At 36.2% G+C, this 17649-nt stretch overlaps 2 protein-coding genes across 2 annotated transcripts; both read left to right on the forward strand.

Annotated features, from left to right (window-relative positions):
- Positions 1 to 1665: 1665 nt before the first annotated feature.
- On the forward strand, positions 1666 to 10086 carry LOC145237640 (uncharacterized). The gene is made up of 15 exons (XM_080100581.1): positions 1666 to 1756; positions 1815 to 2006; positions 2109 to 2180; positions 2257 to 2448; positions 2527 to 2598; positions 2654 to 2845; positions 2929 to 3000; positions 3083 to 3277; positions 3516 to 3587; positions 6026 to 6214; positions 8591 to 8662; positions 8724 to 8909; positions 9392 to 9463; positions 9532 to 9717; positions 9872 to 10086. The coding sequence occupies exons 1-15, from the start codon at positions 1688 to 1690 to the stop codon at positions 9929 to 9931; spliced, it is 1893 nt and encodes a 630-aa protein (XP_079956707.1). The 5' UTR covers positions 1666 to 1687; the 3' UTR covers positions 9932 to 10086.
- A 2040-nt stretch (positions 10087 to 12126) lies between these two features.
- On the forward strand, positions 12127 to 17631 carry LOC145239504 (double-strand-break repair protein rad21 homolog). The gene is made up of 14 exons (XM_080102832.1): positions 12127 to 12353; positions 12630 to 12754; positions 13211 to 13315; positions 13381 to 13484; positions 13572 to 13658; positions 13827 to 13913; positions 14103 to 14201; positions 14264 to 14385; positions 14701 to 14875; positions 15041 to 15264; positions 15591 to 15824; positions 16265 to 16487; positions 16820 to 16893; positions 17016 to 17631. The coding sequence occupies exons 1-14, from the start codon at positions 12210 to 12212 to the stop codon at positions 17205 to 17207; spliced, it is 1995 nt and encodes a 664-aa protein (XP_079958958.1). The 5' UTR covers positions 12127 to 12209; the 3' UTR covers positions 17208 to 17631.
- Positions 17632 to 17649: the final 18 nt, after the last annotated feature.

The raw sequence follows: 17649 nt of genomic DNA on the forward strand, positions 1-17649 counted from the left end.
AATCACCGAAACGGCGTCTCGTAAAACGTCTGTCCGACGTCAAGCTGAGTCCTCCCGCTCTGCCCTATTATTCGTAAACGTACTCTCTTGGGACTTCTGCCTACAGTGTCTTTCTTGACCAAACGAGCGTTAGACACATTTACATTTCGGGGGCCTGTGGGTGTACCGCTGGGTCATTCGGGGTCAAACTTCTGGAGGATCAAGTTCAGATTAATAACTAACATATGTCCAAATTTGAATCAATTTAAAGCACTCTTTCTTGACCAAACGAGCGTTTAAAAATTTTACGTTTTGGGGGTCTGTGGGTAAACCGCTGGGTCATTCGGGGTGAAATTTCACGGGGACCAAATTCGGATTATTAACTAACATCTGTCCAAATTTGAATAAACTTGAAGCACGCTTTCTTGACCAAACCAGCGTTAGACAGAAAAAAAATACGGACAAAAACAGTATGTGTCCCCTTCGGGGAAGGGTACCCATAAAGATAAAGGGTCAACGTACTCGGTTTGCAATTTAACATTGTCTTCGTTACCAATCGTTTTTTTTTTTGCAGGAGGCCGCGAAAGATAAAGTATCCAATCTGACAACCAAGTGCTTGCAAACATACACGCAGTTCATGTCGAAGGTATTTTTGAGCTAATGCTTTAAACGCTGTTTGTTCTTTAATACGCCCAACCTTAATGATCGCAATCCGTTAAAGATTTAACGGGTTTTAGCCAACGGTGGTTCAAGATTGAGAGACCATTAGGATGATCCCAAAATATTATTACAAAGCATGTTTGCTAGCCCTCAGTTACATCTGCCTTCATCTGTTAAGTTCCTGCAAGTGACGATGTTCGGAAAAAAAAAAATTAAAACCGACTCGTTTATGTCGTAACAATAAGCGCAAAACCCTTGTTGCCTCACAATAGTTACACATTGACTTTGATAATCGGCGTGTCATGCATCGATCCATTTTGACAACATAGTAAAAAACGGATTCGCGATCAATGCATAGTCAACCACAATTACAACCCCAAACCCTCACACATAGTGCAGCGTCAGAGTAAAACAACCCGTAAAAAACACTCGGTATTTTTAGTCAAGGCAGTGGGCAAAATCTGGATTACAGTTTACAGAGAAAAAAGGGGAAAAGGCATAAACAATATATGGCTCAAGAAAGTCGAAATAAGCATTTAAATAATTATTAAGATGTATTCTTTGAATATAAACTTTTTGTTCGGGCTAGTTTTTTGAATTTCTACGTGTATTTTGACTGCCCCCAGCCATCCTAATAAAAAATTATGTCCGCAGGCCCGAACACACCTATACGACATTTTTTTTTGTTAGACTTCTTTTTCGCAAACAGTTTAGGAAAACTTTGAGAAAATGCTTTGTGTAGAGATTCCAAAAAGCCATTCCAGACGTCCACTTTGATCAGTTACACGAGTTCGCATTGGAACAAGCACAACATCGTTTTGACAACTCTGGTTTCCTGGGGTATGAAAATCTTGGAGAAAAACAAAAAGAAGAACTGAATGAACAGATACAGAAAAACAAAAAGGAGTTTTACGAAGCAAACAAGAACAAACAGGTAACAATGGAATCACAATGTCATGCAGCAAATTTTAGATGTCTGACATTATATAGTATAAACAACCAACACAGAGAAAAAATGGTGAACGACAAAACAGTATTTTTTTAGCAAATGGAAAAAAAATCCGCAGTTGAAAGTCTGCAGGAATCCTTGCACTTTTACCGATCAAAAATGTGGCAGGTAACTACATTAACCGATAATGGAATGTTGCTGTGTACGTAAATTACAACTTTTTAAGGTATGTTCGAGTGGATATATTGATATTGAAACGCTAATGAAGGAACACAACGCATCGAAAAAGGCTGCCCTAAACTATTTTGAGGACAAGTCCTCCGGTGAAAATTATCAGTTTAAAGATTTCGATCGAGATCTTGACAAAACAATTGAATCCGAGTGGATTACAATACAGGGTGAAAGAAGAATCTACAAGGTAACAAGATCGTATTGATTGCCCTTTTGCATTTTGAACAAAGGAAAAACATCGGGTAATTTTAAGCATGACCACAATATTCTTTTTTACCCTTTTTTGCAGAAACAAGCCAAGTACGAAATAAAAGAACGAGCAACCAAGTTGATGGATTCTTTCACGAGGAAACTGCAAAACGTAAGTTGCAAGTGATTTCAAACAAATAAAAATAGACAATTTATATGTGTTATTAAATATTTGCGTTACTTTGCAGAAACTCCAGAAACTTGTTCTAAACGAGGAGCTTAAAAAGTTTTGTACTGATTTAGAAATCGAAACATTGCAGGAATTTAACAAAAATAAACCGCAAAAACTGTCGAAATCATTCGAAAAGGAAGAAAATCGTCTGAAAACAAACTTGAAAACAGAGTTTTTGCATGCTGTTGACTTAAACAACCAGAATCTGGTAAGTTAATTGCCGAAGCACAAAGGACGTTTGGATCGAAAAAGGCGCAGTTTGTACGGTATGTGGTGTTGTTTGCAGAATGAGAAAAAAAATAAAGTGGAGGAAGAGGGAAATTGCATAAAGTTCAATTTCGAAGATGCTTTTGATGACGTAAGTGTGTGTAGTCAGTTTTGTGTTTCTAAACACATTGTAAAAAAAAATCCAGATATTCGATCAATACCTTGACGATGAAGAAATGGAAAAACGCATTAAAAAAGAAAAACAAGGAGCGCTTGAAAGGTTTGAAGCAAGTGTCCAAGGTTTACCGGAAATAATGGTCATACGGGTTCGAGATAACCTTAACAAGAGCATGGAGAGAACAGTCAAAAAAATTAACCAAGAAAACGCCAAAAACCTAGTAAAAACACTGTGTTTACAAAACTATAAGAATTTAAAAAAATTTAGGTATTCAAAAAACTATAAAAATACGCCTGCTTACAGAAATATCTGGAAAGTTACGCAGAACTTGCCAGCAAAGAAGCCATCAAACAAATGAGCATTCAGAATGAGAAGGTTACATTTAAAACACAATATAATAGATACAAAAAATACGAACCTAATAATTTAAAACAATTTATGTTTGTTGGTATTTTAGATCCTCGGCGACCAAGTTGACGTTAAAACCGCACAGTACAGAGCATCAGACGCTGTCACGGAAGCTATGGGGATATTTGAGGATGGCGTTGATAACATAAGAAACCAGTTCAATGTCCGAAAATACCAACAAGAAACAAAGTCGGCCTTGCTTAAATGGAAAGAAACGATCATTGAGAATGTCAGAAATCAAAAGGTACAACATGGCGATATTATTTTTTTGGGTAAATAAATTTAAATAACCATGCGCTTCAGCCTCCTTCCTTGTAAGCTGATAATTATTTATAACTAGATCAGTCCTGCGGTAGATTGTAAAGCCTTAATCAGTCCTAAGTTTTAGTTGTTTATTTTTTAAAATTTTTAAAAAACATCATTTAGTAAAAAAACACGAAAAAATTGCCTTAGTAGTCAACCTCCGCAATGACTATTTTTAGGAAACAATTAAAACAACATTCCAAGCGGCAAACAAGTTGGCCATTCAACATGTCCAGGAGGAAATTGCACAGGTAAACTTTTTACAGATGAATAGTAACGCAATCATAGTCCAATAAGCGCTTATACCAACAGCTTGGGTATGATCGCCGGTTTAAAACCCACACAACTTGTTTTACAACTAGAAGAGTGGCTTTCTGATGTGCTTCCATTTTATATATTCTATACGATATTTACCAATTTACAATACACATCAATTGATCTACACATATCATTGTTTTTGTAAACAAAAACTAATGGGTCCCCACACACGTGTTTGTGCGGATTTACAGTAAACAAATGTTGCGGTGATTTTTAGATTCTTAAGGACAAATTTTTAGAAAGCATTAACCCAACAATAAAAAAAATGTTCATATTCTTTTTGCACTATTATTGTCATATAATTACAAAAACATTAAAAAAACCTAACAAAGACTTTAATCTAATCTCTTTCTTTGACCGAGATATAGTCCTCCAAGGTCAGGTTTTGAACACAATTTTTTTTAGAAAGCTGTAACAGTTGTGTTACAGACACTTTAAATTAAAAAGGAATTTGCTACAAGTGTATACATAACAAATTGTTTTTCATTTAACTTTGTTTCCCAAAACGAGTACCATTGACCTGTAGTAACCTCTCAGGGTGCACATGCCAAACGACTGTTTGACCTTTTGACACCGTTTTCAATAGCAGGCCGTCATTTGTGTTCAACAATACTGTTAAGCCGAATTCATACATGCCTAAGTATTGACTCCTAAATTGATTGTCAAAAAAACGCTACGTTATGAAGAAAGTTCTGAGCTGTGTTTGTAATACCGACTAGTTGACCTTAAGTAACCCGTGATCATGCGGCGGCCAACGTGACAACGAGCATTTAAAGAAACATTTATTTGGCAAAAAAGTCAAGTTAATTTTTTCATCTTAACTTTTATTAACAAAGTTTTTCTTGACATATACAAAACCGAAGCACGGTTATTAGGTTTAAATCACGTCATAGGTGTAAAACCTTCGCCAAAACTAAAAATGTGAGTGATAACTTAATAAAACGACATAGCATTGCTGTGCAAAACAGCTGATATCTAATCACTGAAACGACGTCTCGTAAAACGTCTGTCCGACGTCAAGCTGAGCACTCCCGCTATCGTAAACCAATGAGTTACTCTCTTGGTACTTCTGCCTACAGTGTCTTTCTTGACCAAACGAGGGTTAAACACATTTACGTTTCGGAGGCCTGTGGGTGAACCGAGGGGTCAAACGGGGTCAAAAATTCACATGGACCATCTTTGGACCAATATCTGTAATGTGTATAAAATTGAAAAAGTTTGAACCATTCTTTCTTGACCAAAACGTGGGAACAAATCCGCGCTAAAAATTTACGTTTTGGGGGGCTGTGGGTGAACCGAGGGGTCAAACGGGGTCAAAATTCACATGGACCATCTTTAGACCAATATCTGTAATGTGTGTAAATTTGAAAAAGTTTGAACCATTCTTTCTTGACCAAAACGTGGGAACAAATCCGCGCTAAAAATTTTACGTTTTGGGGGGCTGTGGGTGAACCGAGGGGTCAAACGGGGTCAAAAATTCACATGGACCATCTTTAGACCAATATCTGTAATGTGTGTAAATTTAAAAAAGTTTGAACCATTCTTTCTTGACCAAAACGTGGGAACAAATCCGCGTTAGACGGAAAAAAAGAAAAAAGAAAAAAAGAAAAAAAAATACGGACAAAAACAATATGTGTCCCCTTCAGGGAAGGGGACCCATAATTAACAACATCAACATGCATATTTTTTTTGGGGAGGGATGGTACGCAAATAACGACAAAGTTTGGGCAATTCCTTAAACCAGAGTTTTCTCGTATCAATAAACGCAAAAAGAAGTTGTCACTTGACTTAATCACGAAGTGATTAAACCCGCAGTCGGCAAGTTTTTTAGGACAGAGTGCCAGTTTATAAAATCGGTTTGTTACATTACTAAAAAAATAGTGATTGTATGTAAACAATCGCCTTTTTGTTTTTGAACCAAGTAACATTATTTGGTAGATGTCACACTTACACATTCTACACAATTTTACAATTTAACAGCGGCGCCAACTGACTTAAATAATGCCCTAAGAGGCATTATTTAGACCAAAAGCCCTTAGAGTCAAATCGCCTCGAAAATTGCAGTATGGGAAAGAATGCGTCAAGGCCTGTAACCCATGCGGCCCTCGCGCGTTATTATTTAAGATTATCCGGCGCGCTGTGAAACAAGTCTTCTGACCTCTGGTTTACTTAAAGGTAGCCTACCCTACGGTACTCCTCTCGCCACGAGAAACCCTTCTTACAATACGTACCGTTTCGTACAGCCATTCTTACGTGGGACCTTGTGCTTTGGCTTACGGAAACAGTCGTGCAAAAAAAAACTGGGATTCAATTTTAAATTATAGATTGCTACACATTAATGCTTGCTAGCAGCTACATACTGTTTTGTTAGATTGACAATACACAAATAACTCCACAAGATGCAGAGCTGAAAATTGACGAAGTTGTATCAGAGGCGATGACGAAACTTCTAAAACATGTGGCAAGTAATGGTGTAAGGTTCAACTACGAGCAAGACGCCAACAACACCAAGAAAGAGCTTGATAAACTTAAGCAAACGTTTCTAGAGGAGGTTAAAAAGGTATATTTCATCCATATACTGAAAAAGCAACAACACTTGTTTCCTTGCACGAATTCCTAATATGCCCTATTAAACTAAACGACATCGCAGAATCTAGATTCAAAACCAAACAAATTTTGACCATCACAGTACACCAGGCCCATTCAAGGCGTAATGCCGAGTCAACCGGATACCAAGCATTCACCAACTTTTGCAGCATACCAGGCAGCAACAGTGCTTATGATTTAAATTTCGGCGGATTCACCACTGTGCCTTGGTGTAGCACAGTTGGTAGAGGGCGAGTCCGGAAAGACTCTTGTCGTGGGTTCGAATCCCACCGCCTAGCCGTATGGCAATGCTTGGTGACCGGCTAATTCGGAACAACGCTTTCAACATGTCTGGTAAATATGATTTGGATACTAGAATGGTGGCTTTCTGATATACTTCCATTTTAAAAATTCTATACGATATTTACCAATTTACTATACACATCATTTGGTCTACACATATGATTGTTTTTGTCAACAAAAACGAATGTGCGGATTTACAGTAAACAAACGTTGTGGTAATTTTAAGATTTTGAAGGACAAATTTTTAGAAAGCATTAACCCAACAATAAAAAAATTTTGTCCGTATTCTTTTTGCACTATTATTGTCATATAATTACAACAACATTAAAAAAGAACGAATAAAATAATTTCAATTGATTCTCTTGCTTTGGCCCAGATATTGTCATCCAAGGTCAGGTTTTAAACACAATTTTTTTCTAAAAAGCAGTAACAGTTGTGTTACAGACACTTTGAATTAAAAAGCAATTTGCTACAAGTGTATACATAATAAATTGTTTTTCATTTAAGTTTGTTTCGCAAAATGAGTACCATTGACCTGTAGTAACCTCTCAGGGTGCACACGCGAAACGACTGTTTGACCTTTCGACACCGTTTTCAATAGCACGCCGTCCTTAGTGTTCAACAACACCGTTTAACCTAATTTATACATGCCTTGAGTATTGATTCCTAAATTGATTGTTAAAAAACGATACGTTGTGACGAAACAAAGTTCTGAACTGTGTAAGTAATACCTACTAGTTGACCTTAAGTAACCCGTGGTCATGCGGCGGCCAACCTGACAACGAGCATTTAAAAAACATTTATCTTGAAAAAAGGTCAAGTTTATTTTTTCATCTTAATGTTGATTAACAAAGTTTTGCTTGACATATACAAAACCGAAGCACGCTTATTAGATTTAAATCACGTCATAGGTGTGAAACCTTTGCCAAAACTAAAATCGTGAGTAATAACCTAATAAAACGAAATAGCATTGCAGTGTAAAACAGGTGATTTCTAATCACCGAAACGACGTCACGTTAAACGCCTGTCCGATGTCAAGCTGAGCCATCCTGCTATCGTAAACCAGTGACCTGCCTACAGTGTCTTTCTTGACCAAACGAGCGTTAAACACCTTTACGTTTCGGGGGCCTGTGGGTGAACCGCAGGGTAATTCAGGGTCAAACTTCTGGAAGATCAAGTTTGGATTAATAACTAACATATGACTAAATTTGAATAAATTTGAAGCACTCTTTCTTGACCAAACGCGTCTCACAAACCAGCGTTAGACAGAAAAAAATACGGACAAAAACAATATGTGTCCCCTTCAGGGAAGGGGACCCATAACGAGTATGATCACTGGTCTACATAAACCAGGAGTCACCAACCCGCGGCTCCGAAGCCGCATGCGGTTCTTTAATCCCACTGATGCAGCTCAGTTTTAGAAATGACAGTTACGTTCTGGCTCCACATTCTGTGACGATTAAGTCGAAAATTAAATATGCAATAACATGAGCGAATCCGCTTCTTGTAGCTACAATTAACCGCGTCTATAAGATAAACCATAAATTTTGAAAGAGGCAAACTGGAGGAGCGCGGGTTAATACACAATGTAAGGTTACTGTTTCGGTTTGCAGTGTATGTGCGTGCAACAATACCTGTTTGTTTATATCTGCCTTTCAAAGGTAACACAAAATCGTTGATGAGACCGGTTAACTATGTGTGCCTAATATGCAAGAAACTAACTAAAAAGTCGAAAGGCTGGAGACAAAAAAAATGATATTTCATATTTCAATTACAAAACGGCTCTGTAGCTCACAGTTTTTTTACTGTGTAAAATTGATCCGAATGGCCCTTAGAGTGGTAAAGGTTGGCGACCCCTGGCATAAACGCTTCAGGGCTGATCCCAGTTATTCATTTATGTCCTAACAGATTTAGATTAGTGTTAGGTTTACATTACTGGTAAGTGTTTAGTTGCATGAAAAAGTGATATGCCTAAAAAAAATCTGTTGACTTAAAAAAAAAACACAAATTTGAAACACCCCGAAATTAACATCAAACATGATTTAAGGCAACAAGTAAGAAATGCATCCTAACAGCAAACGAATTGTCCATCAAACATGTGGAGAATGATGTGGAAAAGGTACAACTTGACAGGGAAGGTACGAAACCAAATTTAATATTAATTCATGTTTTATTGCCAGATTGACGTGCAGCGAAGTGACATGAAAAACGCTGAGCAGAAAATGACCAATTCTGTTTTGGAGGCGAGGGCAAAATATTGTGAGTATTTACAAAGATGTGATGCGAAACAGGATGAGCAAGAATATGAAAGCACCAAACATAAAATGGAAGAAATTAAACAAGCTTTACTGGATAAGGTTAAGGAGGTAATTAGTGAAAAACCAACTTATTTTTTATGGCAACCTTTACAAAGATTGTTCACAAATTTCATAGTATCGGTGTCCAAACCAACATTTTTCAAATGCAGGATTATACAACACATATATAGCTGATCAAAAAGGATCCCACTTGAAATAGTAAACTTTAGACCCTGTTTCTAATGTTTGACTGGGTACTTGAAATATGTCAAAAGACAGTGACACTGTACATGCCTCAAAAAGAGTGCTACATAGTATTGATTTAACACTAAGTCTGTCATCTTGTAAAAAAACAAACAATGTGTTAAGTTTCAGCAGTCCAAAAGTTAAACATTACCAGCAAATAAATATCTGTAATCTCCAAAAAATATTGTTAGAAAAAAAGGTCTGTGTAGCATACATTTTATCAAAGTAAAAATACATTGTAACTTAAATAAACTAAAACACACACTAGTAATACCTAAAAATCTAAAAATTAAACATGATTTAAGGCAACAAGTACGAGATGCATCCAAAAGGCCAAAGATTTGGCCATCAAACATGTAAAGGACGAAGTGGCAAAGGTACAACTTGTGGTCGGCTGTACGAAACAAAATTCAATATCAATACATATATATGTTTTTGATGCCAGATTAACGTGCAACAAAGTGACATGGAAAATGCAGAGCAGAAAATGACAAATTCTTTTTTGGAGGCGAGGGCAAAATATTGCGAATATTTGCAAACAAATAAAGTGCAGCAAGATCCTCAAGAATATGACAAGACCAAACAACAAATGGAAGAAATTAAACAAGCTTTACTGGAAAAGGTTAAGAAGGTAATTGACTTTATAGTACTGTATTACCGGCAAAGAAATGTCAAAAGGTCGTTCTTTTGTGAGTTTCATATGCCCTCAACTCCATTTATGTGAAAAATACACCACAATTGAATATGCCAAAAAATAAATAGATGACAAATTGTTAATTTTTTAGAGCTTGGAACGACAAGTGAAAGACAAGCAAAGAAACAACGGCTGGTGTGTGAGCCAGTGAATCATTTTGAGACTTCTTAATTTGTACAAAAGTTAATTGGAGCTGTTGCTGTAAACGTATATGCTGTAAGATGCAAATGTAATTATGTTAGGCGTAGTTAGGCATTATGACATTAATAACTTGTTCTATCGTATTGTGTGGTAATTAATTTAAGGAAAAAGGAATCAATTTAAGCGAGAACTGTATTTATTCTCAGCTTTTGTAAATATAAGTGATAAAGTTTGAAATTTGCTTTGTTATAAATTGCTATGTTTCATTGTTTCACGATGTTCTAATAAGAAAAAGCTGTATTATGAACAAAAGCACATGCAATACTAAAATAAAACTAGAAAGGTGGCTTACTTATATCCTGGCATTTTCAAATATTTTATGTCATACTTTGGGACTATAAACACCATTTAAACTACTAACATGATAAACATAAGGTCCCAACACCTATGTTTATGCGAATTAGTTAAAGTGCAATTACTCTTTTAGGTTCCAGTGAAAAAATTCATAGAAAGCACAGACTTAAAACTTGAAACGTTCATAATCTTTATACATGCTTATACTGTTATACAATAACTAGTAAAAACACAGGAAAAACAACTCCCAATCTGTCAAGGTTATTGTGATTTAAAGTTGTAACCTCACTATTGTTATCCAAAGTCTGTTTTAAAACAGTTAGAACTTATCCTTAAAAAAAGTTTGAATTGTGTTTTCATGACAAATGAGTAAAACAAATCAGTGTCAGATAAAAAAACACAGATATAAACAGTATGTGTCCCCCAAGAAAAATGGGACACCTATTTTACCAAAGTAATGGACCCTTGATAATACACACAATAATGAAAAAAGAGTTCCTCTGAATGTGATAACACAGTTTTGAAAACTTAAAGATGTAAACGTTGTGAACAAACAACTGGAACCAGTAAGAATCAAATGACACATGACTAAACAAAAGCATGATGAGAGTATAATGAAAATGCGTTACATTTTTTGGCTAATTGTTAAAAAATATTACCAACAAATAAAACATTAAACCAATTAAGAATAAATTTACCTTGCAGTCTTACTTTATCCTAAACTTAAACCAAATATTCTAAATTTTAAACTGTCGCTACAATAAAATCTGCGAACACAGTGATATATTGTTATCAATAAACTTATCACATTACATTAGTTGTGATTGTTGTTGAATTTGAAATAAAAAAGTTGCCAATTTTAGTAAAACAATGATTTGTGGTCATCTGTTAAAGATAGGAAGAGAAAAGCTATATTAGGTCAGCAACATACCAACCCTATGAGGTTAACTGGTTGTTTTTTAGATGCTGACTAAGCTACTCTGTTTATATAATTCTAAAGTTAACAGTGAGCAGTCTGACACAAAATTAAGTTTACCGACATTAACATTACATGATCACAACTGATTTGTGACTAAAGTATTATTAACATTTCCGTTTTCCGTAAATTAGTATTGTCCAACAAAAAGTCTCCTTGATAATGTTATTGACCATAAAGACAGTAAAAGTATATGTGTGCTTGTGACACAAATGAGGTAGCGCTAAGTGTCTGCCACGCTGAACATCCTGTTAGCAGTTATAATAATGTTATGTGAGAAATTAATTACTCCAAAAATGAATCTTTAACATCGAAGATTAAACTACTGCCCGGCATATAACGTATGAAAAACAAAACATTGAAAAATATACAAGAAATTCAGATTTTTTAAGCAATAAAACCTGACATCATTTAACAAACAAACTTTTCTGTCGTTTACAAATGTCCCACCCAAACTTTTTGCAAGAGGGCGGGAAAACAACCCGGTTTCCTTTCTTGTTACATTTCGGATGAGCGAAAGATGGCTTGTTTTGAAATGGTTGACGATTATTTATGTCTTTATAAGATATTAAAATCAGCCAATTTTACCAGTTTACTGGTTTTAGTTGTACAACCATGTGTTTAAATATGTATTTTTGTTTCAAAGTAGCCGTTTTGTTTCAAAATTTAAATTCCTAGGAAAAAAGGGTCATTGCCTCATCCATTAAAAAAATATTATTTGCGCAAACAATTAAAGGTGTTTTGAAAATGGCGGTAGAAGTGCAATTTTTTGCTCCAGATTGAACTTTATTAAGTCGCAAACCCTGGTTTTACTGCGAAGAATTTTAATATAATGGATTGTGTACACGCGTTAATTATCTTTAACTGTGCAAATCGTCTTTTTCAACAGTTTTATTTGTCGATAAAATTGCCTAAAAGCCTAATTTGTTGATGTGTAGGTAGATAATTGAAAAGCAGAATGTTTTATGCTCATTTTGTATTGAGTAAGCGAGGACCATTGTCCCGAATATGGCTTGCTGCTCACTGGGACAAAAAGCTTACCAAAGCACATGTCTTCGAAACCAATTTGGAAGACAGTGTGGAAAACATCATCAGTCCACAGGTGTTTATGTGTATAAAAGCACTAAATTTTTCTTTTACTATGCTGTCATTTCTCAAAATGTCATAGCATTGCACAGTGTCACAGTTACTGTATGCTGCATCTGCTAAAGTTACTTTTCCTTACATTTGTAGATTTTTTTCCACGATTCCCAGCATTGTTGTAAAATCGCATTATTACACTTTAGTAAAGAGTATCAAGAAAAGTATTTAAAATGTTCTGTAGCATTTTTATAATGATGACAATGGAAGTTATAAAGTTATTGTAAATTTATTTCAGGTTAAAATGGCGCTTCGTACTTCTGGTCACTTACTACTGGGAGTTGTGAGAATCTACAATCGCAAATCGAAATACCTTCTCGCTGACTGCAATGAAGCATTTGTCAAAATCAAAATGGCTTTCAGGTAAGTTTCCTCATTAACTTTTTTTCACTGGTGCGTTGCAAGCCCAGAAAACTTTTCCAGAGACGTTGCAATTCAAAAAAGTTTGAGAGCCACTGGCATACATGGTAATAACAACATATAATAGACCATTTTGTAACTGTGAAATCACACAAATGCTCCAATAACGTGTGTGTTATGCAATGACGACAACTCGGTTTTGGAAAAATAATGAAACTAAATTGCCCAAATTCTGAGCGTAAATGCAAGTTACTGGTGAACTGATACAGATTGGTCACAATTTGTATGGCAAAACACAATTACTGCAAAATAAACTAGAGTGACTTGTCAGTGACTAAATTTTGTGCTTGTAAACATGCCCTTTGATAATTGTTTTGACAGAGGTTGGCTACCTTGTTTTTTAACATTAGCCAACCAATAATGTGAGAGAAACTCTGTTAAACTGTTTTGTATCAACAGACCAGGTGTGGTTGACCTCCCTGAGGAAAATCGAGAAGCCCAACACAACCAAATCTATCTTGTGGAAACTTTTCCAAACTTCGACACTCCGCTGCCCGATATTACGTAAGCTTGTGCTGATCTCTGTCCTGTGTATAATGTGAGAGTCTACAATGTGTATGTTTGGTTAGTGATATTGACATGAACCGACATTTGACTCTCAACCAATCGAGAATCGACGAAATAACTTTGCCTGAGGAAGTGCCAACTTCTTTGAGGCTTGAAGGGTTTGGAGGTGGGTAATGTGTGTTAGATCTATTTGCAAGCATTTTAGTTATGTTTGTTCCTTATCTGATCGCTGAGAACTTTGTTATGTTTGCAGGTGCAGCGATGGAGTTTGGTAAAGATCTTGATGATCGATATTCAGCTGGAGATTTGCAAAACATGTTCTACAAAGATGATGAAGGAAGTTAGTATTGGTGCAGCTTTAATTTTGTGGCTGGATGGTTTAAAAACATGTATATACAGCATTTTCGTAATTGTGTTGTAAAAATCACCATAACTGATTTGCAAAGGAATTTAGCAAGAATTCTGCTGAGAATCAAAAATGATTTTACTGAAATGTAATTACTTGCAGAGGATGGAAAAGATATTGACTTTGGAATGGATACAAGTGGGATGAAAGGTGGATTTGGTGGCGACATGGCCGGTGATAGCTTATTAGGTCAGTTCAGTGGGGAAATATATGTAATCTTTTATCAATCAACCATTGTTCTCATAACGGTATATGCTTGTTCACAACATACATGAAAATCTTTTCCTAAAACTGTTTAGTGTAGGTAGCATGTGTCGACACCTAGACACTTGAATATGAGAAAACAACATTTAACTAAACATTGTGTCCTAATATTAGGTGGCAGCTTCATGCAAGGTCCTGGATTATTTGGTGAAGAGCAGGACGGAGGATTTTTGGGTGAAGGAATTCCTCGAAGGGTACAAGAAGACATTACAGGTAAAAGCTTGACACATTCTGCAACATGTATTCCTGTACTGAATGAGCATTGTATTGTTTAGCTCCTGAGGTGGCAGAGGGAGCGATGGACAACCAAATCATGTCACCAGCTCCTCAACCAAATCAACAACAGGTAGAGGAGGTACAAAAAGAACTTAGTGACATTGCACCTATGCACCAACAAGTAAGTACACTGGAATATGATTGCCGATCATATGTATTAAATAGAACCCTGGCCATTTGCATTTTACAAGTTGTAATTTACCCACCATCAGTGAGGGACATCTGTACTTAGTTATGATACTAGTTTCTATAAATGGATGACCCCCTGGTAAAACATTGGGCTGACTAATGATAAAATTCAACAGCATTCCTCTACCACAAGTTGAAAATAGTCTGTTTCCTCTTTGTAAATAATATTGACAGTATCTTTGAAACAAACTATATCCTATTAATTGCATTTCAAAATGGTAAAGTTTTGTATCAAATTTATTTTCAGGGATTGGTTGTTCCTGAAGAAATGGACACATCAGTTCCAGCCCCTGTGGTTGCCGAACAGCAGCCGTCAATAATCGAACAACGACAAGATGAAGCAGAAGAAACAATAAAAGACCAAACTACTTTGGTTGCAAATGAGGAGGAAGCTTTTGCATTGGAACCACTCGATATAAGAGGTGGGAACTTTAGATTAGAAATTACTTTTAAGTAAAAGTTACTAATAACCTAACGACTCACAAAATGAATTAAATGTGTTTTGTAATACTTTTTTTTCACAAATACTTTTTATAGCACATTAGTTTTTGTACAATATACTGGTACATGTGATTTGTGTTTGACAGGAGTGAAAGACATGAGAATGAGACGTAAACGAAAGCTGATCGTTGATCATGTAATGGAGCTTGATGGACAAACGATGCGAGAGCAACTGAAGGATTTTAATGACATTGTGACCACACTTGATATGGCTCCTCCTACGAAGAGGTTGATGCAGTGGAAGGAAATGGGAGGAGTGGACAAACTCTTCTCGCTCCCATCCAAGACAACTGGTGATTCCATTAACAAGGTTGTGTATTTGGATTTTGTTCTTTGTGGCGAATTTGCACTTTTTTTACATTGTACAAGCTCTTGGTGGCTCCCTTCCTGAATCATAGACTCTTTGATTTTACTTTGTTTTTTAACTTTTTGTTTTAAATTCCATATATTTTGTAATCCCTGGAGTTTGGCAATACCCTTGTGCCATAAAAAGTGGAGAAATTAAATGAAACTTTCTCAGCTTGTAGATGTGATGCTGTGTTTCTTGTATAGCTTGTAGTTGTGGCATTTGTTTTGTGTGATTTTAAAGTTGCCCTGGTCAATCAGTCAATTTGTTTAATATTTTTGTGTTTTTAGATATTCAGCAAGAACCTTCACATCACGATTCCAGTCGACTTGGTTGACATGACGGGAACCCAACTTCATGAGCAGTTTGGTGATACCACGAAAATTCATGATGAATCATCTATTCATGCCGCTCGTGATGAACGAACGTTTGATAACATGAGCGCTGCTGTTGCCCTCGACCAAACCAACAACAACATGCTTTCACAGAGCAAGGATCCTTCCATGAACCAACTTAATGCACCAGTGAGTGGAAAATTATTGGTTTTTGATGTGTTTAATTTAAAAGATCTGTAACTTTCTGTACAATAAATATTATTTCTGGTTAAGCCCTAAACTGTGCAGAACATAAATTTATAGAACACTCCTAATCAGTGGAGGGATTCAAAAATTAGCAGCCGGTTCTATCACAAAAGTCATATTTTTCAGCCGGTTCTGTTAACAAAAAGTCTATTGACCAGTAATGCTAACCGGTTCGCTGATCTCATAAAATTTTGTGGGACGGTTCCATATAACCAGTGGGAACCAGTTGAATCCCACTGCAGCTCCTAACCATTGGTGAAATTGTGAACACAGATACCATTTCTGTGGCTACACATTTAAGGAGTAGTTTGTGACAATTTCTTGTTTTACAAATGCCTAGTAATTCATTGTTCACTTGACTCCTAAATGAATTGTGATTTCAGGCTGGTTACAATTCGGACGACGATTACGAGCCTTACAGTGTGGGACCACAAAGTGTGGCATCCAGCAATGGTGACAAAGGCCTGGGTGATATCGGAGTTCTCGACCCCACTGTCCCACACTTGCATGGGGACTCCTTACTCTCAGGCCCACCAGAACCTGACCTTGCAAATCTGCCAGAAACAGATATGTCATCCCTACCTGTGCCTGGGAGCCCTGGACAAGGTTTGTTAAGTCTTGTATTTTAGGCAGGCCCTGGTTCATGTCAATACATTTAACAAAGCCTGAAAATTACTTGCAACAGAATATTGTTAATGGTGAAAATAATGGCCCAAACAGACAAGTGATATATCATTCCTATGTGACTCAAGTGTAAATAAACGGGTGTTACTGATGTGGCCTTTCGTATCACTGATGATGCCATGAGCATTTGCCGAAACAGTTGAAATATAAAGCATGTCGCTTTTTATGTATTAGGCCGTTATTTTTACCATTAAACTTATGAAGAGATCCATATATATATCCATATATATGAATAAGCTTGGATTTTGTTTAAGATGAAAGTTATGCCGATGATGTGGATGATTTGAGGTGGAACAAACGAACACAACATCTGCTTCACAATTTACAGGTGATTTATCAGACTCATACAAACAAATGTTGGTGGAGTAATTAGGAGCTTGATGTATTTTTTTATGTATGCCTTTAAAATTCATCTTTGAAGCACAACTAAATCATTTTTTTGTTTTTTAGCGTTCATTCAAGCATGAACAGGAAGTTACGTTTTTCCGCATGACCGAAGGAATTACACGAAAACAAGCAGTTTCCAAATTCTACTCTCTACTGGTGCTAGCAAAGCAGGAAGCCACCATACTTGCACAAAGTCAAACATTTGGCGACGTCTACATCAGAAAAGGCCCAAAGTTTGATGCCATTCTTATGTGAGGTGGCTCGCTGCTTTTGTACATTTGCTGCCTCATTTAAAGGAAGATTTTGCTTCTTATACTGGAGTTGTGCTGGACAATGAAATGACTGCCTGCTTGGCATCAGTATTACACCAAGTACTTGTCATGAGAGATATTTTGTTGTTCTGTGTTTATACCAGTTTGAAGGTCTGGTTTTAAACAACTTTGCTGAATAGTTTAAAATACGTAAATCTGTGCTAAGAAAGTTTAACAGTGAATTGTTATGATGTACAAGCACATACTACAAACAGTTCTTCTGTTCTTCACTGCCAGTGCTGTATAGTTACTTCTTCTGTTACAATTTCAGATGATTTTTTGATTAACAGTCTGCTGTTGTTGTACATATGTTTCTCGATTTTTAGTTGCATTTTTTTATTCAAATGAAATAAATGTTTGTATCTTGACTCAGTGTTTTGTAAAAG

This window comes from Phallusia mammillata, chromosome 7, assembly GCF_965637545.1.
Source record: "Phallusia mammillata chromosome 7, kaPhaMamm4.hap1.1, whole genome shotgun sequence".
NCBI lineage: Eukaryota > Metazoa > Chordata > Ascidiacea > Phlebobranchia > Ascidiidae > Phallusia > Phallusia mammillata.